This window comes from Terrapene carolina, unplaced genomic scaffold, assembly GCF_002925995.2.
Source record: "Terrapene carolina triunguis isolate 2854851 unplaced genomic scaffold, T_m_triunguis-2.0 Scaffold833, whole genome shotgun sequence".
NCBI lineage: Eukaryota > Metazoa > Chordata > Testudines > Emydidae > Terrapene > Terrapene triunguis.
The window spans coordinates 2,399,732-2,423,436 of record NW_020665184.1 but is presented as its reverse complement, the minus strand read 5'-3'; the positions used below and the strand labels follow the sequence as shown (position 1 = coordinate 2,423,436).

Below are 23,705 nucleotides of genomic sequence, written 5' to 3'. Positions count from 1 at the left end.
AGATAATTAACTCTAAAACGAGAGGTTTAATAATCTATAAATAATTCATCTACAGTGTTACGTAAGGTGAGTGGCTGCAAATCATTCACAAGGAAGTGTGGCTTTTTTCCTCTTAGATCCTGTTTAGTTTACATTCTTTGAATCGTCCTCCATTCTCTTTTTGTTCAGATTAAAGGCTTGGAGTGGCTCGTCTCTTTGTACAATAATAACCTGAATGGTATCCTGGCGGATGAGATGGGTCTGGGCAAAACGATCCAGACCATCGCTTTAATCACATACCTCATGGAGCACAAGCGTATCAATGGACCCTTCCTCATTATTGTACCTCTCTCGTAAGTGTGGGGCTCGAACTAATGGGGGATTACGGCACTGGGAAGTTTAGGAGAAGTTTTTAGTGAGCAACATTAATTCTAGCTGTGCTGTGGTTAGAGCAGGGAGGAAGAGGGAGTCAGGAATTATGAGTTCTGTTCCTCACTCTGCCACTGACTCACTCTTTGACCTTGGAATTCATTCAGCTGCCTTGCCTCAGTTTACCAATCTGCAAAATGAGTGCAGTGATACTTACCTGACAGGGGAGTTGGGGAGCTTTTGTAAAGTGCTTGGAGATCCTTGGATAAAAGCGCCTGTAGAAACCCCAATAATGCTGCGGTTGCCCTAAGCTTAAGGGCACCTTCCCAACTCAGTAGGTCAGCTTAAAAAATAAATAAATGAGCCGGTGTGAAGGATCAGAATTCAGGCATTCCTGTTTGTAGCAGAACTGTTCCTCTCTTTATCTCTTATACCAAAATACAGATCTTCGCCAATAAAATAAGACCACACTCCCCTGTGCGCACACATGACTGGGTTGTTATATTTTCATTTCAGTCCCTAGTGCAGTGGTCCCCAACCTTTTTTGTTTGGCGGGCGTCAGACGACAAGCCACAGAGGACCGTGGCGTGGACGAGCATCCACTGAAATGCCACCGCCAAGCGGCGTCATCCAGAGGCGTCGCCGCCGAAATGCCGCTGAATTTCGGCGGCATTTTGGCCGATGCTCATCCGCTGGCCAGTACGCGGGCGCACTTAAACGCCCCAGTGGGCACCATGGCGCCTGCGGACACCTCACTGGGGACCCCTGCCCTAGTGCATGGAAGGGTTCTTTGAGCGATTGCCCACACTGATTCCACTCTTGAGGCGTGTGCACCCAGTAAAGGCCACACCAGATTATTTTGTCCGGTAGCGTCTGATGGGGCTGTGTCTGTGCCCTGAGGGTCCTCACAGCCCTCCCACTCCAGGGCAGAAAAGCTGAGTGGCCCAAGCATCCCTCTGTCCATTCTTACTGCCTGTGGCCGCAACGCACCGTCTGCTTCCTCCACGCACTGCGTGACTGACTTAGCCTGGTGTATAATAGTACAGTGTTAATGGAGTTCTTTTTTTATGGGGTCCCGGGGTTCACTCCCCCCTACTGGCCATCCTGGGGATTAGCTCTGGCCAGGCATTGCGCCCTCCTCTGGTGATGTCTCTCCCATCATCCTGTCAGCCTGCGGACCCTTTTTGCTCCAAGAACTGCAGCTCCTCTTCGTGACTGGCCCTCTGACCAGGTTACTCCGTGGTTTCCCCTTCCAGGGTATGTAACAGTCTTTTTGGAACAAATCAGGCAGTCCGCTGTCCTCTGCCTGGTTGGTGCCACATCCCCAGTGGCTGGTAGGGAACCTGAGCCTGCCCTCTACTCTGGGTTCTGGCTCCGGGGCCCTTCAGTTAGCAGCCAAGGCCTGCACTGTCCTACCATGCTGCTTTCCCCCTGAGCTGTCTCCTACCTTCCTGGCTTCCCCCTCTCTGGGTTTGTCAGCCTCCCGACTGCCCTCTACGGTAGAACCGCAGAGTCAGGAACACCTCAGGAGTGAAGATAGTTTGTAACTCTGAACTAAACCTTATGGTTCTTTCAAAAGTTTACAACTGAACATTGACTCGGTACAGCTTTGAAACTTTACTATGCAGAAGAAAAATGCTGCTTTTAACCATCTTAATTTAAATGAAACAAGCACAGAAATCGTTTCCTTACCTTGTGAAACTTTGCTTACATTTTTTTAGTTCATGTTTAACACAGCACTGTACTGTGTCTGCTTCCCACCCCCCTGAATACTTCCAACTGAGGGGTGTGGCTGACCGGTCAGTTCGTAACTCTCGGGCTATACTGTATAGGCCCAACACACCTCCCTTCACCCAGGGAAAGGCTGCAGACTCCTGCCATGCAGCCCACTGCTGCGGTCACCTCCTGGGCTTTAGTCAGGTGCCTCCTGTTCCTGACCAGCTGAGCTTTATTTAATCAACCCCTGGCTCCTTCTCCAGTGCAGCCTGGGCAGGTCATTGGCCCATGTAGCCATCTTAACCCTTCCAGGCCCTGTGTGGGGTGGACACCCCATCACATACGGTCTTGGCAATGTAATATAGGTAAGTTTTAGTTAACCTAGACAAACCGAGAAACTTGTGGAGTAGCTATGGGCGCGCTAGCCACACATTTACAAGACACTGTTCCTTAGCGGAGGCTTCCAGATTGGATGCCAGTGTTGGTGGGACTGTCCTGCAGTCACTATTTAAGTAAGACTCCGGTTATCCACCTCCAGGCAATAGACAGCTGCTTGCTCATAGAATATCAGGGTTGGAAGGGACCTCAGGAGGTATCTAGTCCAACCCCCTGCTCAAAGCAGGACCAATCCCCAACTAAATCATCCCAGCCAGGGCGTTGTCAAGCCTGACCTTAAAAACTCCTAAGGAAGGAGATTCCACCACCTCCCTAGGGAACCCACTCCAGTGCTTCACCACTCTCCTAGTGAAAAAGTGTTTCCTAATATCCAACCTAAACCTCCCCCAATGCAACTTGAGACCATTACTCCTTGTTCTGTCATCTGCCACCACTGAGAACAGTCTAGATCCATCCTCTTTGCAACCCCCTTTCACGTAGTTGAAAGCAGCTATCAAATCCCCCCTCACTCTTCTCTTCTGCAGTCTAAACAATCCCAGTTCGCTCAGCCTCTCCTCATAAGTCATGTGCTCCAGCCCCCTAATCATTTCTGTTGCCCTCCGCTGGATTCTTTCCAATTTTTCCACTTCCTTCTTGTAGTGTGGGGCCCAAAACTGGACACAGTACTCCAGATGAAGCCTCACCAATGCCAAATAGAGGGGAATGATGACGTCCCTTGATCTGCTGGCAATGCCCCTACTTATACAGGACAAAATGCCATTAGCCTTCTTGGCAACAAGGGCACACTGTTGACTCATATCCAGCTTCTCGTCCACTATAACCCCTAGGTCCTTTTCTGCAGAACGGCTGTCTAGCCATTCGGTCCCTAGTCTGTAGCAGTGCATGGGATTCTTCCGTTCTAAGTGCAGGACTCTGCACTTGTCCTTGTTGAACCTCATCAGATTTCTTTTGGCCCAATCCTCTAATTTGTCTAGGTCCCTCTGTATCCTATCCCTACCCTCCAGCGTATCTACCACTCTCCCAGTTTAGTGTCATCTGCAAACGTGCTGAGGGTGCAGTCCATGCCATCCTCATCACCAGGCATGGAATCTGTGTTGACAACCACTCGAAGAAGAAAGGATACTTACTTGCCTTGCGGCAATTGGTTCTTCAAAATGTCTTGTCCACACAGTTTTCACAACCTGCTCTTTTTCTCAGCTACCCCAGAGTTCTGTACTGGTGAAAGAACTGAGGGGCCGTTGGGCCCACGCTACCCTTGATGCCCTCAGGCGAGGGGGAAGTGAGGTTACTTATGGTGCAGGCGTGGCCCCAACAGACACTGCTGGACAAAATAATCTGATCTCTCATGCATGGAGCACGTGCACCAAGAGCAGAATCTATATGGGCAATGCATTGCCAAGAACCACATTTACTGTAAGGTACATAACTGTTCTTTCTGGCAGAGAAGAAAGTACTGTGGCCACATCTCATGATTGTCACAGGGAATTGTTTGGATTGTGGTTGAGTGTCTTGGATAATGGATTTTGCAGCAAGAATTACTAGCTGGGAATAAAGGGTATTGATTTCTCACGAGCTGCTGGAGACTTTGATGGTTTTACAGCCAATGGGGGCTGCTTTGGGCTATAGAAGGTTTGGAGTCCATTATGCAAGGGTGGGTTTTACTGTTCTTTCTCGCTCCCTCTCTTCTAGAACGTTGTCAAACTGGGCATATGAATTTGATAAATGGGCTCCTTCTGTGGTGAAGGTCTCATACAAGGCAAGTACTGGAGTTCGGTCCTGCACTTCTCACTGTGAAACCGTTGGTTGCATACTCTGCAAGCAGCTTTTAGTACCTGTATAACCAACCCCGATTAGAAATGCAGTGTTCCCTTTGTCCAAACAAAAAATCAGCTGCGTAGTGACTATTCTTCTGTGTTTGATATGAATACTTGAACAAGAGAATGAATCTAACTCCCATGGCCTATATAAATATTCAAGCTAGATTTGTTTCCCCCCGCGAATCAGGAACATGGGACTTTCCACTCTGTTGCTAATAATCCGAGCTTGTGTATACAGTGCGGCAATGTGTACTAGAGGGGTGTGAATTCTGCAGTGTACTGCGTGCTGCAGACTAACCGGCCTGTGTAGACGCTGCTGTGTAGATGTGCAATAAGGAATTTTTAGAGCATGCCAGCAGGGTCTACACGGGCCAGTTGGAGCGCATCATGTTGGTGCGCTTTAGAATTTGTACCCCTCTAGTGGGGCATTGCTGCACCCTGTAGACAAGCCCTCGGTAACGCCCTCTGCTGGAAGTTACATTGATTTGAGTTTTTTCTCCCATTCCTCCTCTCCTAGGGCTCTCCAGCAGCAAGACGGGCATTTGTACCTCAGCTTCGAAGTGGGAAATTTAATGTCTTGCTCACAACCTACGAGTACATCATCAAAGATAAGCACATTCTTGCCAAGGTGAGTGTCGTGTTTCCCATGGCTAACTGCACCTCTGACACCTTCATGGCTGCCTTAAGGGCCACCCCACTGAGGGCTCAGTCCCCCAGCCATCACCTTTCTCAGGCCCCGCAGTTTTGTGTTCTCAGGGTTAAGGAGTGATCAGCCTTCTCTCATAAAGCAAAGTGTTCTTCATTCAGAGCAAAAGCATTACAGAGAAAACCTATCTTAGCAATAAACAGCTTAGATACACATGCCTAGCTTAGCAGACGCTCGCCCATCTTTCACTTGGAAACCCTGGCAGATCTAAAGTACCTCAGATCCTCTCGTGGGGTCTGTCTCAGTTCGGGGTTTGCGCATGTGAGTTACCCTCTTCCGAGGTCAGGCTGTCACTTGATACAGTTTCAAGTCTTTTGTCCTCTTAGACCTCCTCCTGATCAAGTCAAGGCAGTCTATGCAGGTCCTCCCCAGAAGTGTGGGAGTGTGCAACTTCACAAGACTAGTTATCTGGATTATTTCAATAGTGGGGATTTGCATTAGTTACCTCCCAGAAGCTTCTCTGATCTAGTGATCTTTATCTGTATCTTGTGTCAGTGAACTACTAAATTAAGCTGCACTGATTAGGGCTTTGTGCCAGTTTAACTATATCCAGTTAAACTGGTGCAGCTTTTCTCACGTAGACATGGCCTTAGCAGGGAATTCTCTTTTCAGTTACTCGAACTGGGGTAGTAAGGGAAATGTATTTGGCTATGGCCAGGAAGCTAAGGAATTACTGAAGATGGTACAGGGTGTGTGAGATGCTAGAAATAACTAACTGGGTAACATCTCTCTTCCTTAATCATTTCTCGACATTACTGCCCCTTCCCTTTTCTTTACATTCTCTCCCTTATTCCATCGGCTGTCTCAGTTCTCTGTGCCACAGGCAAAAAAAGGGCTCATGAATGGGAGCACTTTCCCAGCAGCAGCCTGAATGAAACTTGACTAGGTTTTTACAGTCCTAGTCAGTTCTGATCGGTCTCTGGTGGTGCCCCCCCCGCTGGGCAGGCATAGCTGCATGGATGGTTAAGATTTGTGTGATTCTCCTGCGTCGGGTAGCTGCTGTGCTTATGAAAGGTGGGATTCCCACAGTCTCTGTTGTGATTCCGTCTCTGCAGATTCGCTGGAAGTACATGATTGTTGATGAAGGTCACAGAATGAAGAATCACCACTGTAAGCTAACCCAAGTCCTCAACACACACTACGTTGCGCCGCGTCGTTTGCTGCTGACAGGAACTCCACTACAGAATAAGCTGCCAGAGCTGTGGGCTCTACTCAATTTCCTCCTTCCCACCATCTTCAAGAGCTGTAGCACATTTGAGCAGTGGTTTAATGCTCCGTTTGCCATGACCGGAGAGAAGGTAGGTGTGGAAGTAGCCGTCTGACAGCAGTTGAGTTTGGACAGTCTTGTGCTAATATAAGGTACCAAATCACTGGGTATCCACAGTATTTGGTTGTAATTAGTTTCCAGCTATTATCTGGTATGCTAGCTCAGCAGTCTCCATCTTAATTTGCTAATTAGGGGAGGGTTATGGTCTTCAGTCAGTTTAATTTCTGGGCCTTGACACCAGAGAAAGTGACTTTGAGCCATACGGGATAAACCAGAGACTGGTAATAAGCAAATGCTGGAATAAAGGCAAGGTGTCTTTCTGTCATAGACCTCCATCCATCCCAGCAAGGCGCTGCTTGGTTCTTGTCAAAATGGATTCTCAGATTGCACAGAATCCTCAAGGCTTTTAAGTGAACTGGTTATATTCATTCAAAACTCCTCCCTTAAAGTGCAGGGACTGGGGACGTGAATACCAAGTAATAGAACAGCACGGGGTTTGAACCGTTAGAGTTTTCAGTACAGAAACCCCAGACTTGGACAGCAGCATAAGAGAGTTTGCAGTTTTGAGAGGTGTGTGGCTGGTCAAAACTGTAAGTCATCAGTTGCACAGTTTATGGAGGGAATCTTTAGGCCTTATTTCTATTCCCAGCTCTGCCATTTCCTGCTGGGTGACCTTGGGCAAGTCACTTACCCTCTCTGAGCCTCAGTTTCTCCATCTGTAGAATGGGCATAATCAGGACCACCTTTGCAAAGTGCTTTGAGATCTGCTGGGAATGTGCTAGACAAGAGCTAGGGGTTATTTTTATTGGGATCTTGCAGTATTTAGTGAAAAATGTTGAGGAGAAAGAGACTCAAGTTATTCTAACCTTTTTTTATTTCCTGGGTGGAAAAAATAGGTGGATTTGAATGAAGAAGAAACTATTCTGATTATCCGTCGTTTGCACAAAGTGCTGCGTCCCTTCCTGCTAAGACGGTTAAAGAAGGAGGTAGAAGCACAGCTGCCTGAAAAGGTAAAGCTTGTAAGGAAGACACTCTTTCCCACCACCACCACCCCACCACACACCAGGCTTTCTGGATGCATTTTTGGAAGATGTTCTTTAGTCAAACACAAGTTATTGTGCTCAGTACAGGGCTAGTGGAGTGAAATTCCTGACCTGTGCGGTTATACAGGAGATCAGACTAGATCTAATGGTTCCTTCTCGCCTAAATGATTCTAAAATCTATGAACTATGCTGCACTTAAATAGTGTTTTAGTTGTAAGTTTATTCATTGTTTTATGTTGCATCCTTGCTGTAAGTCATGTAGCTGAAGTGAGAGACTATAAGAGAAGCTGTGACATCTTCTCCTGAGGAAAGTGGGGAAAGCCCCAAGATTTGAGCATTTACAGTTGGACAGGAGGAAGTAGTGAAACATGCTAGAGACAGCGCTCCTGCCCTGGCCCATGAGTGGGGGATGAGGTAGTTGAACTAACCCGTTTATTCTTTTTTAACTTGCATATAGTTGTCAGTTAAGCTGCCTGCTGTTTGCTCCAGCATTTGACAGCTGGTTCCATGTTGTCCTCACTAGAGGCTTTTGCTTTTTATGGTTTCCCTTTCTTCACTCCAGTGCTAAGGGGGGGAAAAAAACGTTCCAACTTCCGTGGACTCCAAATTAGTTTCCTTTCTAGGAACTGCTGCAACGATATGGTATTTTGCAGCTTTTCAGCTTGCTAGTCTCATCCCATTGGGCTAAGCTAGCCTGATGAGAACAAACCGGATTGGTAGCTCAGCTCCCTAGCGCTGAGGTGGTAGGGCTCAGAGTGGGGAAGATGGGAGAATAGTGATGGCTGTTCGTGCCCCACAGTTCCACAGGAGTGACTTGTATGCCCAGTCTACCGCTCCTGGGGTCAGCAGCATCATAAAGACACCACACCGAGCCCTGTGGTTAAAGAGTGTCTCGTCAGCACTCTGGCCAGCTTGAGAACAGTGCTGATTGGTTGGGAAGTAAGTCCCCGTCCTGTGGTTGGCAGAGAGCTCGGAGCAGTACAGCAAAGGGGCGGGGGGTGCAGGGCTACAAGCCAGTGACTGGGGGATAGGAGTGAGATGTTTTGGGAGCATGCAGAGAATCGCGGTGGGTTGGTTACTATCGTTTGTGATGTTAAACTCTCCTCTGCTTTCCAGGTGGAGTATGTGATCAAGTGTGACATGTCAGCATTACAGAGGGTGCTGTATAGACATATGCAGGCCAAGGGCGTGCTGCTCACCGATGGCTCGGAGAAGGATAAAAAGGTGTGGCAATAGGGCCCTGATTTGTTACTTACTCTCCCTGCGTTTACATGCAGCAGGGCCGAAGAGCATTTCACGTACAGGGGCCTGTTTCCCAGTCAGCGTAGCTACCATCGCTCGGGGAGGTGGAGCTCCTACAGCAACAGAAAAACCCCGTCTGTCTACACTACGGGGTTAAAGCAGTATCGTTATGCCACCATAGCGCCTGTAGTGCAGACGTGGCCTTAAAGCCCCAATGCGCAGAATGGATGCAGCAGGAGCAGAGGCAGTGCAAGCTTCCTCCACGTAGCCAGGACCTAAACCTGTGCATGCCTCTCCCAAGACTGCCCAAAAGGGCTCCGTAAAGGGTGGTGGACCCTGTGCTGTGGATAACTGTTAGGAATTTCATGGAGAGCACCAACTTGTTTCGCACAAGCCACTCAACAGCTGTCAGATGGCAGCAGCTGGTTGGGCCGGGTTTAAAATGAACTGAAGATGAAGTGTTCACTTCTCCAGTATGCAACCTCTGAGCTGTCCTTTCACCCTCATTTTAAAAATCTATTCCTTGGATTGTGGAAGAGGATTTTAAGGTTTCTCCTTAACACCTTGAAGTTCACCTTTCTGAGCAATGTGTTCCATTGATGGACTGTTGTCTCGCCGTTCTGGGCAGCTTTCACAGCAGTGGGGCTGGGGGAATTGGCCTTGCTAGTGTATGGAGGAGGTTTTGGAGTCCTTAATTGGGTCCCCCTCCTAAAGTGGCAGCTCTGCTACTAGAGCTGTGACATTCACTTTTGAAAACTGAGTGAAGATGCATCCCGTGTCCCGTCCATGCTCTAACAGCCCTTCACTGTCTTCAGTGTTCTGCACATGTAGTTAGCTACTAAAGCTAATGTGATCGGCCTCTGAATAATTTTGCCTTTGTCCTCAGCTGCACCCATCTGCTTTCCCTCATGTGAGATTTCAGATTTTTTGCCAAGAGTGTAGGATGCCATGACTGCAGTGGGGGGGGGGGGGGGGGGAGCAGATCCTCCGCGTTCCCTTTCACAGCTTGTGTCTGCGTGGACATATTTGTAATTTTGTGTCTTCTTCACACAGGGCAAAGGTGGTACAAAAACCCTGATGAACACCATCATGCAGCTGAGGAAGATCTGTAACCATCCGTACATGTTTCAGCACATAGAGGTAATGTTGTAGTATTTTTTTGTATCCGTGTTCATAGAATCCTAGGCTATCAGGGTTGGAAGGGACCTCAGGAGGTATTTAGTCCAACCCCCTGCTCAAAGCAGGACCAATCCCCAGACAGATTTTTGCCCCAGATCCCTAAATGGCCCCCTCAAGGATTGAACTCTCAACCCTGGGTTTAGCAGACCAATGCTCAAACCACTGAGCTTTCCTTCCCCCCCCCCCTCCTCCTCCAAGGCTCCTCTGAGGATCTAGGCACCATAGTGCACAGATCAGCCTTTCTGTAAAATGGGTACTATATGAACTAAGCTGTTCTTGGACGCTGCAGGGTAAATTTTCAGGGCAGCACTGTGTAGCGTTCCTGTGTCTCATCTTAAAATGTTCCCCTGTAGCATCCAATGTTGGTTTAAACCTATTCAGACATGGAGTGTTCAATGAAGTGATATCAATTAAAAATGGCAAAATCAAGGCTCATTGTCAGGCTGATCCCTTTGGATGCAGTCTCTCCTCAGAGACAACAAAAGAAGTGTTCCACTAGTGAATCCGTGCTCCAACTCCTCCTTGGGATCGTCTGCACCTCAAGTGACCCCAGACAGATGCTTTAAAATTACTTTATTCCTACACATTCTTTCCAGGCCTTCCTACAGCAATTGAATATTTTATGAATTAACCTATTGCCATTTATAATTAAACCGCTTTCCAGCCGAACAATAAAATGGCTAATACCAAACTTGATGCACAATTCTGCAGTGAGAGCGTCAGCCACAAGGCTAACCCAAAGCATGTTGGTGTTACACTGGACCAGAGTTTGACTTTTCAACAACACCTCGAACGTCCAGTCTTGTGTCGCACTTATCAGAAAATTGGCCAGAACATCATGGGGCTCCAGGCCACGGACCCAACGAACCGCAACAATTGCCTTGGTATATTGTGCAGCTAAATGCTGTGCACCAGTGTGGTCTGACAGCCGTCCTGCTAAACTCCTTGACATTCAAGTTACTAACGCTACGCGCATAGTGTCGGGACGCTCCAGTCGACTTCAGACCACTGGCTCCCGGTCCTGTCGCACATCCAGGCTGTGCAGCTTAGAAGAGCTCCTCAGACATCTCGCTTTCTCAACCATGTCAATGCAAACGCAGGGATCCCGCTGCACGATGACCTGCAGAACCCGCTAAAGACGAGATTAAAATCCCACAGCCCTCTACGGACCGAATCAAGACCCTTACACCAACTGCGACGCTGAGGCTCCATGGAGAGTCACACGGAGCGTTTCGACCGCTCTAAACAAACAGCTCGTCGTTGACCCTGCCAGGGAACCACCGGGTTTTGATTTGATGTCGGAAAGGCTGGTGCAGATTGAATCTCATCAGGACATCTCATGGGAGACTTGGACAAACCCTCTTTACATGGAAAATGAGGCAAACACCTGCATGCAACTGTGGTCACCACACTAGAGCACACTGTATCTGAGTGTCCCCTTTGTTCCTTTGCCGGGGGCCTGAAGGACATTCACCCGCTTGCTCCGGCCGCAATGTGCTGCCTCTCAAACCTAGATATACACTTGTTGCTATCCACCCAAGCCATACGAAAGCAGAAGATGATTAGACCTATTTGAGCTGAGGATCAGTTTTCCATTAGGGCAATTCCAAGAGTTTGGTGGATTTATTGGACACTTGTGTTTATATAGAAGAGTTTGGTGCAATCAGTGTGACAGTGTTTCTGTTTCTGGTTGCAGGAATCCTTTTCAGAGCACTTAGGTTTCACTGGAGGTATTGTACAGGGGTAAGTTGAATGCTTTTGAGCTTTACAAAGGAGGGTATTTGTAGTTGAAGTGTGGTGTGGTTTATCAATGAAGAATTACTTGGATTAGGTCAGTGTATTAATGTAGCAAGCACTGGTAGTTCTCATTTTGCATGCGAGGACGATGCCTTTTTTTAGCATCGGATTCTCACCTATTTCCAATCCTCTCTTGTGAACTAGACTAGACCTGTACCGAGCATCTGGCAAATTTGAGCTTCTGGACCGGATCCTTCCCAAACTACGAGCCACCAACCACAAAGTGCTGCTGTTCTGTCAGATGACCTCGCTCATGACCATCATGGAAGACTACTTCGCATACCGTGGCTTCAAATACCTCCGGCTGGATGGTGAGTGTAGCTGGTACCAGCGAGACCTGCAATCCCCTCCTGAACGCTCTGCTTTGGCCATCTCAGTAGGTCAAACCCTGCATGTGTAGATAACGAATGATCAAATAACAAACCTCCTTCTAGTGCTCCTTTCCATGCAGTGTGCTTAGCAGCACACGTGGGAAACGTGCATGAAACTAACAATGCCATTCATAAAAATAAACCAGGGAACTATCGTAACACTCGCATCATGTACTAACTCTTGGTGAAGCTGGTAGGATTACACTGTTGCAGTGTTGTCATTGCACACTTGCTCCTGGACGTGTTTCTCCTTTAACCTTTGATTGGGGAAAAAGGATTAACAGGGTTGCACATACTTGACACTTTTTTTTCTTGTAAGGTTAGTTTAGGGAGGTGGTTCACAGCTAATCCATTTACCGCTTTCCACCTCCTTTAAGTTGGTGAAAGTCGCCTCCAGGAAGAGCCCTGTTCTGTAGGCTGACATGGCGCATAGGCCTTGTGCTGTCTCTTGGAATTTCACCCAGCATCAACAACTTCTTCTTGGATGTTTGTAACCTGCTATCTTTGATACATTGATCACCTTATGTTACATTTTATATCCTGGAAGATCCCAAAGGGCTTTCCCACTTGACACACACACTGCACGCACAGACCTCAATTTGTCGTCATGACTACTGATTTTGGGTGCTACAATATTAGGGGTGCCCGACTTGAGCCACCTCCAGTGGATCTGGTTTTCAGCGGGTGCAGGTGCTCAACATTTTCTGAGCAAGCTGGAACCCCTCTTTGCTCTGTGGAGTCTTGAGTCCATGTTAAATAGAAAACTTTGCAGGGGAGGAAAATGGTGACCCCCCTCTTCTCCCTGGGCTTCTAGGAACCACTAAAGCTGAAGACCGCGGCATGCTGCTGAAGACCTTCAACGAGCCCGGCTCTGAATATTTCATTTTCCTGCTGAGCACTCGAGCCGGAGGGCTGGGGCTGAACTTACAGTCTGCCGATACTGTGATTATTTTTGACAGTGACTGGAATCCGCACCAGGTAAAAAACGCTCCTGAATTGGTGGGGATCCCAGTACGGGGTTGGGCGTGGTTGCCTCTCTGTGTGTACGTGGGACACGAGTCTCGCGTTCCTAGAATAGCAAGAGGAAGGACTAGTGTGTTCCTCTTGGATGAACTGTGTGCCTGTAATGCTGGTTTAACCGCCTCACAAGGATCTAAGAATGCATCTACACTGTAAGGTGTGTTCTTAACTTTGGTTAAAATAGCAATGAGGATGCAGCAAACTGGCTTTTAACCGGTTAGCAGCTGGAATTCATCCTCAGACTGTCTTAAAGGCTTTCACTTGAGATGCTAGTCCTAGCAAGGTTGCCATGTTTTCTCTGCTGTTCGTTAGTTAAGCAGAGTTGAGAACATTTTTTTTTTTCTCTTTTGCCTGTCTCCCAGTTGTCTCAGCTCCGACAGGCAGGGTGGGCTGGCATACAGCGGGAGATCCTCTTGTGGCTGATGCATAATTATCATTGCTAACAATGCTAATCAACATGATTAACAGTTAGCACTGGTAGTGACTGAGGTTAAAGATCCCCCATCCCACCCACGCTAAATGTCGTATAAAGACACGGAAGCCCACTGCTATCCTCTTATTCCACGTTACCCTGTGGTTCACCAGTGCCAGTAAGAATCCACGTGTAGACACTCCGCTCCGTCAGGGAGGGTGAGGCTTGGGAGGCTAAGTACAAGAGCACTTTCGCAAGAGTTCGCTGTAATAGCTAGGCACAGTGACCTATTTTTTCTAATGTGCATTGAATCGCCAAGTACAAGAGCAGTCAGCAAAACGAACTGCTTCGATTAATTAAACTTCCCCAGTGGATGTAATGGAATCCTCTGGAGTTGTTGAGGTCCTCCAGGTAGCTCTGAGAGGCATGTATACTTTTCCCGTGATGTATTTAAAGGCTCAAATATTTACCTGGGAAGGAGTGAGGTTTAAATTACTCTGCAAACAACGTGCTCCCCTCTTCAGGATTTGCAGGCCCAGGACCGAGCGCATCGTATTGGGCAGCAGAACGAGGTGCGTGTGCTCCGCCTCTGCACTGTGAACAGCGTGGAGGAGAAGATCCTGGCTGCAGCCAAGTACAAGCTGAACGTTGATCAGAAGGTCATCCAGGCCGGCATGTTCGACCAGAAATCCTCCAGCCACGAGCGGAGAGCTTTCCTCCAGGCTATCCTAGAGCACGAGGAGCAGGATGAGGTAAGGGGCGGTGCAGGTCACCCTCCCTGCTACTCCAGAGCATGAATGGTGAACGCGTGGCTGGCTTGTGCTCCGTGGCTCTGTGTCCCCGAGGCCAAGGGCATGTGGGCTGGAAGGAAAGAGCATGAACACTTGTTTCTCTTTTGAAGTGAATTTTAGTGTCGGTGAAAGGTGCCGGATTGACAGCCCTGGAGACTGAAGTCCTCTATTTATCCACAGAACAGATACAGCACGGGCAGCGGCAGTGGCAGTGCAAGCTTCCCCCACACTGCCTCAACCCTGTGCCTGAACCCTGACTTGGAGGAGCCACCTCTAAAGGTGAGAGGGGCAGTTCAGTCTCCATGCCCATTCAATCCTTGGCCTCCCTGCTGAGACTGCCAACAAAGGTGCCAGCTCTGGTGGTGGTCTCTTGCAATGTGGATACCTGTCCACTAGACACTGGACTGAGACCACCAAAAGTCATTTCACACGGGCAGCCGAACAGGCGTCAGATGGTAGCAATGTTCGGTGTTCAGTTCCCAGCATACGAACTGCCGCGGCGTCTTCTCTCGCCATTAAGCCAGGCGTTTGAAATCTTGCAGGAAGAAGATGAAGTTCCCGACGATGAAACGGTCAACCAGATGATTGCCCGTCATGAAGAGGAATTTGACCTTTTTATGGTGAGCGTGGCAGAGGCCATGGAAGAGAACTGAGCCCCTCTCTCTCTTCCGGGTAACACAGGCAATGGCATTTCTGATAGAGTTGAACTTGTTATGTTTGAACCAACATTGACTTGAGTAAGGACTTGGTGTCTAGTGGTTAGAGCAGTGGGGCCTGAGTCAGGGCTCCTGGGTTCTAGTCCTGGCTCTGGGCGGGGAGCAGGGTCTTAAAGTTTGAGCAGGTTCTGCCCCTGCCTTTGTTGTTGTTGGCTTACCCTAGATGTAATGGGGGAAATACTTACCATAACGTGCTCCTGAAGTATGTTGGTGAAGTGCATTGAGATCTTCAGATGAAAGGCAGTAGGACAGGCAAAATATTTATTTATTCAGCTAGGAGATCTATAGAATGTTCCGTGTGACTCAGAGAGCACAAAAGACTCCTTTAGAAAATGCCACTCCTTCAGCAGTACTCTTAATGCCGATACATGCGGGTGGAGGAGTGGGTTTGCCCATGTCTGCCCCACGTCAGACGCTCTAGGCTCCTGTGAGCCTGGATAAGTCAATAATCGGGTGATGGGCTAGTAACGCTGATGGAAGCGATAACCGCACACTAACACTGCACCGTAGGGACAATCCAACTTCAGCGAAGACAGCTGGCCGAGATGACCCCCAGTAATAGCTCTTGTCTGTCTCCAGTTTCAGTGATCTCTTCTAGTACCTTGTCCTTCAGAGTGGTCAGTCTCTTATGCCGGCTAATATGCTCACGCAGCGCTTAACCTGATGTATTTGTTGAGCTGTAATGAATCAGTAGGTATTTAAATAATTGTTAAACAAACCCCTTGGGCTCCACAAACACACTGCATTCCTGCTGTATCCCTCCCCCTGCAAAGCTTCCCAAGGGCCTTGCACTCAAAGATGGCAGAACAGCACTCCTCTGGAGCCAACTGGCATGGCTCCCGCGTGACCGAGAGTCACCAGAGAGCACCCCTTCCCGGAGGCTGCACACGCTGCACTGCAGCATTCCTTGCTCCTTGGTCCCTGCTGGATGCCTGGGCCAGTTCGATATTTCCAAAGCCGAGATCAGTCACGTCCTGGTCCATCTGGGGTCAGCTGCATGACCCACAACGTCTGCTGTAGAGATGACCTGCCTCGACTAACCAGCGCCTAAATGGGCCAGCTAACCCCCCGATAGATGCATTCGGGCAATGGCCACAGACCCCCTGTCGCTGTGCCAGCGGTCCCCCCAGCAAACACCTCTTATTTTAGCGCATGGACCTGGACCGCAGGCGGGAGGAAGCACGCAATCCAAAGCGAAAGCCACGTCTAATGGAAGAGGATGAGCTGCCATCCTGGATTATTAAGGATGATGCTGAAGTGGAGAGGCTCACATGTGAGGAGGAGGAGGAGAAGATGTTTGGGCGAGGGTCACGTCACCGTAAGGAGGTGGACTACAGTGACTCGCTTACCGAGAAGCAGTGGCTCAAGGTATACATGGTACAGCATCGTTCTCCAATGGCCTTCTCAAATCTATGCTTCTACTGTGTTTTTGTCTATGTGCTAAAGAAAATACCCAGTACTGGAGACTCTGATGGTGCGTAGCGTAAAATAAGCCAGCTTTGGATGTGTGGCTGAATCCCCCAGCATCCATCATTACCAACTCGAGGAAAATTGCCTCTTGCTCAAAACCCTTAGTGGAGATTTGGGTAGCATGAATTGGTCATATTGATGCATGAAATTAGCGACCCATTCGCTTATTACCAAACATCCGTTTCTCTTTCGCCATCTGATGCTGGTACTGGGTATTTGAAAAACTCACCTCACCCCATCACAGGGCTCTAGAGGGGTTTAAACAATTGAAGCCACACCATAGCTGACTGCTACTTTAACAGCTGTCGAGCCTCCCAGGCAGAATGCACTTGATGGGCAGCCGAGTGCCTGCCGGATTCTAGGTAGCCGCAAGGTTTATGAGCAGCAGGGAGAGGGAGGCTGCAGCAGCTCAAGAATTAACATTAATGGGATCTTAAGAGCTTTTCTTGGGCAGGAAGCTAGAGATGATGATTTAGCTGTAGAGAATAGAAATACCCCTCTTCCTTCTGTGGAGGTTAACCCTTGAGACACCCTCTGCTTTCCTCCAATATCCTTCCAGCAGCTACTTTCTTCCTCTTAAAATACCTCCGTGTTCACCTAAAAATCTCCCCTACGTCTGGGGCATTTTCCGGCTTTGAATTTAAACGGAGGGCAGTTAGAGACCGTCTGATCAGCTGGGTGTAACGAGCGGAAGGCCGGTCTGTAGAGGCCTTCCGTTCTTGAGAGGAAAAGCCCCAAACCATGCGCATGGTTCAAATGCACTCAGCAGAGCAGAGATGCTTTAGCCCATTACCACTTCCAAAAAATGCTAGAGCATTAGCATGTGTTGCCAACCCAGGGGCCTTTCCCATATGGGTAAATTGGAAGGGGTCCCAATATGGAGAAGGGGGTCACCGTATGAAAAAGTCTGAGAACCCCTTTTCTGTAACAGCCTGAACTAACGTCTCAGGTAGGGAGGGGGTCTGTCCGCAAGCAAGGGGCAGCACATCCAGCCCCAGCCCCACTGGGCAGGCCGCTCTGGTCACTAGTGCAGCAAATTAAAAGCCTCATATAAATGGCAGTGCTTAGCGTTTCCCAGGCAGCTCCCTTGCCCTTTCTTTGCACCTTTGCCCAGCAGTCTCAGTGCTAGCGGCTGCTCTGTTGCTCCCCTCCGTAGGCTATAGAGGAGGGCACACTGGAGGAGATCGAGGAGGAGGTTCGTCAGAAGAAATCTTCCCGCAAACGCAAGCGAGATGTTGACGTTGGCTCTGCCACCCCGACTACCAGCACCCGCAGCCGGGACAAAGACGATGATAGCAAAAAGCAGAAAAAGCGCGGCAGGCCTCCCGCCGAAAAGCTCTCCCCAAACCCCCCCAACCTCACCAAAAAAATGAAGAAGATTGTAGATGCTGTGATTAAATACAAGGACAGGTAAGAGACGCAAGGGATGGGCACTCTCCTCAATACTCCTGCCTAGGGTCTGCTTTTCTGTCTTTTTAATCACCAGTGCGCGCACACGTGGGGGGAGGAACACCCAACTCCTAGTCCCTGCCTGGGCAGTCATGGCATGAACCCACGGCACTTCTCTGTCTTATTCCCCATCTCTCAAATGGGAATCCTTCTTACTTGCCTCCCAGGGAGTGGCTGACGTTTGCAAAGCACTCTGAAGACGAAGTTCACAGAGTACTGGCAGTTTCTAATTCATCTGCCAGGGAATGTCTTGTCTGTGGGTTTTCTGTAGGCTGCTGTGTAAAACGAGCAGAGATTGCGTCCTGCAGTTAAGGCAATGAAAGGAGGGTGGACCAGGATGCATGTTGTGTAAACTTTGGGAGTCAGGCGGTAATTGCCTCATTCCACCCAGTTTGTGCCCTGCCTCGCAGGCAAACTGCAGCAACTGACAAATCCAGCTCCTGTCCCATTTCTCTCCAGCGATCAGCTGATCTGCTAGGTCCTTCTTAGGATCTTCCATCTAGGCTTGAAATGTCCTCGTGGCGCATGTCTGCGAAGCGGCATGCTGTCGGAAGCTTCCGGTCAAACACAGTGACAGCCCTGCTGTTGTGTGCTGTGCGCTACTGATCGCATGACGGTTGGGGCACGGCTGGAGAGCACTTGTGACCCTGCAGTGCTCTTCCGGCTAGCGCAGTAGGGCGTTGCCAGTATTGCTATTTTCTAATAGAGGGTTGCAATTCAGGCATCAGCAGTACAGGGCAGAAGTTAAACACGTGGTCTGTGTGAAAAGATCAAACTCTTTCCTGTGGGATTTTCTAGGCTCTTTTATTTGGCCAGTGAACAAATAGCTTTTCTATCCTCTACTTTTGATGAATTGACTCAGAGCCTGGAAAAGTTCCCTGGATCGAGGGAAGTATTAAATGTCTCAGCTCAACATGCTAAGTGAGTTTTGAACCATCGTGACTGGCCAGCGCATTAGAGCACATCCTGGAAGAAGCATAGTGGAGTTGATGCCTGCTTCACTTAGAAGCTCTCGTGCAGTCTGCTTTCCCCGCCCCATGTCTTAGGATCCTTTTAAGAAACATCCAGGTTTTTCCCTGCCTGATTCCAAACAGGCTGCTGCTTTTCCTCCCCATACTTTAATAAACCACTAGATTTTGTGCCGCTTAGAAAGAGGTCCAGTGACATGGGCCAGCTTTCAGAGAGTTGTAATGAAAGTGCTGACAGGCTCTTGCTGTAGTGACCATTAGGCAACACAGTAGCCCTGCCAGCTTCTTGGCTAGCATATTCAATTGTCCGTCCTTCGGCACTGAGCAGGCCTCCATGCTAAAGGAAGGACGTTCTCCTGCATGGTGGAAGAGTGTCTTGTGATTTTGTCTGCGTGGCAGTTCTGCATGGCAGGCTGGGAGCTGCTGCTCAGGTGAGAGGGGACGGGGATTGACTCTGTCTTTGATCTTGTATTTCTTCCTTGTTTTGTAGTAGTAGTGGACGCCAGCTTAGCGAAGTCTTCATCCAGCTGCCTTCTCGTAAAGAGCTCCCGGAGTACTACGAGCTCATACGCAAGCCAGTGGATTTCAAAAAAATAAAGGTAACCCTGCCCGCCCTCAGTGGATGCTTGTGGCGCCATGCAGCACTCTTACTTCACATCGTTGATTTGTGTCTTCACCGTGATTTAATGCAGCTTGGTGCATCCAAAACAGCCTAGCCCGGTCCTCTTCCTGTCCTGTGGCACTACCACTGCTGTCCTGCCACTACCTGTTCTCTCCTCTAGGCCCAGCCCAACTCCCTCCCTGTGTCTCTACCCTGGTTGCTCCCCACACACCCACCTGTTCCCTGGTCTCCACTCCTCCATCTTTGCTTGTTCCTGGGCCAACCCTTAAGCTGGGATCAGTCAAATCACCCTTACCAAGTGCTGTTGTTCCCCACCATTAAAAGCCTTCGGAGAGCTATCCAGACGCTACCCCGCTGTGTCGTGAAGCTCTGCCTCGAGCCCCCTCCTGCCTTTAGCTCTACAGAGCAAGGACTCCTCTAGTCAGGTTTTGTAGTTGGACAGCTGGGCTGCCAGGTGCTTTGGGCCAGCCCCCTCGAGAGATGTGACTAAATGGGCTGGCCTGCTGGGACCCGCTAACTCTCTCCCTGCACTTACTGGTGTGTTCCAGGAGCTGGGCGTCCAGCCACTCCTCGTGCTGCCCAGCAATCCCCTCCTCCCTCAAGCCAGACTTGTCTCCAGTCCCCCCAGGAAAACCGCTGCATCCTTCTACCCACCGAACTGGAGTCCTGTGGGGCTAGCATCAGTTAACCCTTGGTGGGCTGGGCAGCTAATGGAAGCGTTCGGCCTTCTGTTCTCTATCCGTTCATATCCTGGCCTCACCACTGTCCTGCCTCGTTAAGCGAGGTGTTTCACCCTCCCCCAGCATTGACCGGTGCAGAGGAAAATGAAAATGGAGGCCAGGAGGCATGCACGGAACTGGGGCCTGAGTCTGGGAGCCGGATTCTAGGCAGTTTTATTAAAAAAAAAAAAAAAAAAAACCAGCCCAGGGAGAAAGTGCAAACACCCTCCTTCTAAAAGCAGGTTAGACAAACACCTGTCAGGGATGGTCTAGACAATACTTAGTCCTGCCTTGAGTGCAGGAGACTGGACTAGATGCCTCTCGAGGTCCCTTCCAGTCCTGTGATTCTTGGCACTCTGCCCTTATGTTCCTCCCTCCACCTTCTCAGTGACACCTCCAGAACTGTGCCCAATGCTGCTCCCACCCTCTTCCCTCCTGGCTCTGGGCTCCACCCAAGCTTGTCCCAACTGCTCCCTGCGTCTCCTTCCCCTGCTCATACCTCCACACCTGCAGATCCACATTGGCCAAGCACATCTTCTCTCTGCTGGCCACACCTGTTCTCACAAAGCCTGTCCCACGGGGCCCCACCTGGCTGCGTCTGTGGCTTGTGGCGCCTGTAGGGTGCAGACCTCTTTCTTGGTGGTGCAATGCTGTGTGCTAAATACAGAATTGTGTGGGGGGAGCTTTCCTTCATGATCCCAGTTATCCGGCCACTGCAGCTGGCTGTGACGACAGCCACTCACCTGACTGTGTAAGGTGCTGCAGTGGGCTGGGAACAGCACTGCCTATTGCAGGCTGTTGACTGAGGGTTGCCAGAGGCTACATGGCACAGCTGTGTAGGTGCATTGGGGAGGGCTGGGAACAAAGCCCCAAGGGGCAGACAGCCGACTGGGGTGTGTGGTCTTCCTTGAGCTTGCTGGAGCCGTGCGCTTGGCGGGTGCGAATTGCGAGGCCGTTCTAGGTGATGTGGAAGGCAGCATTGGGTAGCCAGCAAGGGAGCAGTTGACTCGCTGGCCATGTGTGAGGTGATTCTGACCTTTGCCCCTTTCTCAGGAACGCATCCGCAACCACAAGTACCGCAGCCTGAATGACCTGGAGAAGGACGTCATGCTGCTGTGTCAGAACGCACAGACCTTTAATCTGGAAGGCTCTCTGGTAAGGCGCCTCCCTCCCCGCTGCCAGGGCTCAGGCGGGGGCAGTGACCCTCTCTCTCTCGACCCCGGGTGTGATTGGGACTAAACACCCCTTTTTAGAGAATCCCATTCAATCCTGCCAGCCAATTAGATTGCAAGATGGCCAGCCCTTTCTTCCTAATAAAAGCTGAAAAGCTGATCTGGTTAAAGCTGGATTATTCCTAAGCATGGCAAACGCTTAATACCCAGGCTTTGGCGTGAGCTGGCATCAGTTAGATTAAGCAGGCGTCGCGTGGTGTGACAGAGGCCAAGGCTCTGGCGCCTCGAGCAGGGAATGGCTGTGGGGCGCCACAGCTCTCTCCAGAAGCCGACTCACCCAGGCCGCTGTGGCTTCTTCCTCTAGATCTACGAAGACTCGATAGTGCTGCAATCCGTCTTCACCAGCGTGAGGCAGAAAATTGAGAAAGAGGAAGACAGTGAAGGTGAGGAGAGTGAGGAGGAGGAGGAAGGAGAAGAGGAAGGATCTGAATCAGAGTGTGAGTACTCTTCTGCTGCTGCCTCCGCTAAGCAGGAGTGTGTGCATGCAGGTGCCTGCCATATTCAGCTCTCGTGTGCTCATTGGAGACGGTCTCCGCGAAAGGGTGATGACCAGCTCGAAAGCTAACTAAGACCACGGCCCCTGCCCTCTCCTCTCTTCTCCAGGACAGGACTGAGGCACATTGGCAGGGCACTGTGGCTGGGGGAAGCTCACACTGCCCGGCCTGTGTTCTCTCTGTTCTGGGGCAGGGAGAGGACTGCAGGCGCCAGGGCTGTCTTGGAGGAAAGGAAGGGAAATGCATGTTGGTTCTCTGCATGGGGGACGTAACTCCTCCCACTTGCTTTCTAGGCCATAGCTGCTCAACCAGGTAGGTCAGGAGATCTCCAGCAGCAGCTGAGTTAAAGGACAACATGAAAGTTACCAGGGATGCAGCAGGGGGGGGGAGTCTGATGCAAGAGCAGATGCTCTGGAGGTACGGTGTTGCGTTTGTCTGTGTTTTAGATGGCAGCTGTTGGAAGGTAAGCAGAAGGCACTGCTCTCGCCCTGAGATGGAAAGCGTTCTAGAAGTGCCATGTACTTACTATGTCTGTGTTATAACAGGACGGGTCTAATGTGCAGCAGAAGCTTTGTTGCTGTGTGGCAGTGCCGAGCCGTAACCTGTGCAAGTGTTCAGACTCTCTGCGTCTCCTTGTGCTTCCCTGCAGCTCGCTCCGTCAAGGTGAAGATCAAGCTGGGCAGAAAGGAGAAAGCACAAGACCGGCTGAAGGGTCGCAGGCGCACGAGCCGCGGCTCCCGGGCCAAGCCAGTGGTGAGTGACGATGATAGTGAAGAGGAGCAGGAAGAGGTAAGTTCTCCACCCCCAGCTGCTGCCCGTGTAACCTTGTATGTACTTGCCTGTAGCTAGTCTGTAACGGCTCCACAGCGGCCACCTAGTCTTCTGTGCGGTGATGTGTTTAGCTTGGTGTTTGCAGAGTACCTGACGCAGGGCTATAGCAGGAGCGGGAGGAGCCCTCTTTAAAAAGCAAGGACTGGGAGGACTCAGGAAAGCTGATGGGATAAACGTCTCTAAGCACTCAGCCCTGCCACGGGAATGTCTCCACTCTAATCTCTCCCCGTCCATCTCCTCTTGTCTTCCAGGATCGCTCAGGAAGTGGCACCGAAGATGATTAAGCAACATTCCATGGTCCAGACCACCAGAGCCGATCTTTCCAAAGCGGACGCGCTGTATCGCTTTAGCTCTAACGGGTAGCAACAAATGTAGTATCAGACTTCAGTAAACTGTATAAAACTCTTCCATATTTATACTGCAGAGAAGATGTAGGACTGTTTGTGTCTTGCCTTGTCCTGACATCAGTAGCGTTTGTTACAGCATTAACTGTTTAAGAGAATTATGAATCGGGGAACACTTGATATCTATTTTTTCTTTTTATGGCAGTACTGTTTCAGTTGCAGTATTGAATCACTGTAGTTTTAAACTGTGGATGCATGTGTGTAGCACTCCACTCCTAGTACTGTATTTTATTAAACCGGTCAAACCGCCAGCTGCCCGCCAGTTGACAAGGGTGGCGGCGGTGACTGTGTGTGTCAATGTCACTGGATTTCAAACAGTAATAAATTAAACAGAACGTTACTTTTTTTTAGCTGGGTCGTTTTTCTGGCTCCCTGAACGTGTGTTCAGTTAATTAGGCCCCACAACCCCCTTCCTACTGCTGCCTGATCTGGCCTTCAGCTGTTCCCTCCCTCCCCCACCCCCCACAAGAAATGCTCTGAGGCTGACCCCGCAGCTGGTTCTTGGCTCGGCAGTTGTAGCAGCAGGGCTGCATCAAGACCTTCTGCCTCTCTACTCGCTATAGTAACCGTCTTGTGACCGCACACATTAGATCACCCAGCATAGCAACCCCCAGCGACCGCCTGGGTTGTTATCCACCCGTGGGTTACCCTTACCTGTTTGGTACAGTCGAGGCCTTGTGGCCCGTGAGTCATAT

The 23,705-nt window shown here is 49.8% G+C and overlaps 1 protein-coding gene across 8 annotated transcripts in view; it reads left to right on the top strand.

Moving 5' to 3' along the window:
• The window catches only part of SMARCA4 (SWI/SNF related, matrix associated, actin dependent regulator of chromatin, subfamily a, member 4), a 51,300-nt gene extending 27,960 nt beyond the window's left edge, over positions 1 to 23,340 (top strand). For 2 of the 8 annotated variants that reach the window (XM_026660567.1, XM_026660564.1), the window contains exons 16-35: positions 169 to 332; positions 4,150 to 4,216; positions 4,795 to 4,905; positions 6,039 to 6,281; positions 7,147 to 7,260; positions 8,410 to 8,517; positions 9,589 to 9,675; positions 11,411 to 11,457; positions 11,656 to 11,822; positions 12,697 to 12,860; positions 13,839 to 14,066; positions 14,286 to 14,384; positions 14,648 to 14,725; positions 15,971 to 16,198; positions 17,448 to 17,701; positions 19,199 to 19,307; positions 21,103 to 21,204; positions 21,586 to 21,718; positions 22,425 to 22,564; positions 22,858 to 23,340. In XM_026660567.1, coding sequence (XP_026516352.1) covers positions 169 to 332; positions 4,150 to 4,216; positions 4,795 to 4,905; positions 6,039 to 6,281; positions 7,147 to 7,260; positions 8,410 to 8,517; positions 9,589 to 9,675; positions 11,411 to 11,457; positions 11,656 to 11,822; positions 12,697 to 12,860; positions 13,839 to 14,066; positions 14,286 to 14,384; positions 14,648 to 14,725; positions 15,971 to 16,198; positions 17,448 to 17,701; positions 19,199 to 19,307; positions 21,103 to 21,204; positions 21,586 to 21,718; positions 22,425 to 22,564; positions 22,858 to 22,890 — 2,676 coding nt within the window. In that variant the 3' untranslated portion in view covers positions 22,891 to 23,340. The remainder of the gene's footprint in view (positions 1 to 168; positions 333 to 4,149; positions 4,217 to 4,794; positions 4,906 to 6,038; positions 6,282 to 7,146; positions 7,261 to 8,409; positions 8,518 to 9,588; positions 9,676 to 11,410; positions 11,458 to 11,655; positions 11,823 to 12,696; positions 12,861 to 13,838; positions 14,067 to 14,285; positions 14,385 to 14,647; positions 14,726 to 15,970; positions 16,199 to 17,447; positions 17,702 to 19,198; positions 19,308 to 21,102; positions 21,205 to 21,585; positions 21,719 to 22,424; positions 22,565 to 22,857) is intronic. The other 6 variants (XM_026660568.2, XM_026660566.2, XM_026660572.2 and 3 more) reach the window with 6 other exon arrangements.
• Positions 23,341 to 23,705: the final 365 nt, after the last annotated feature.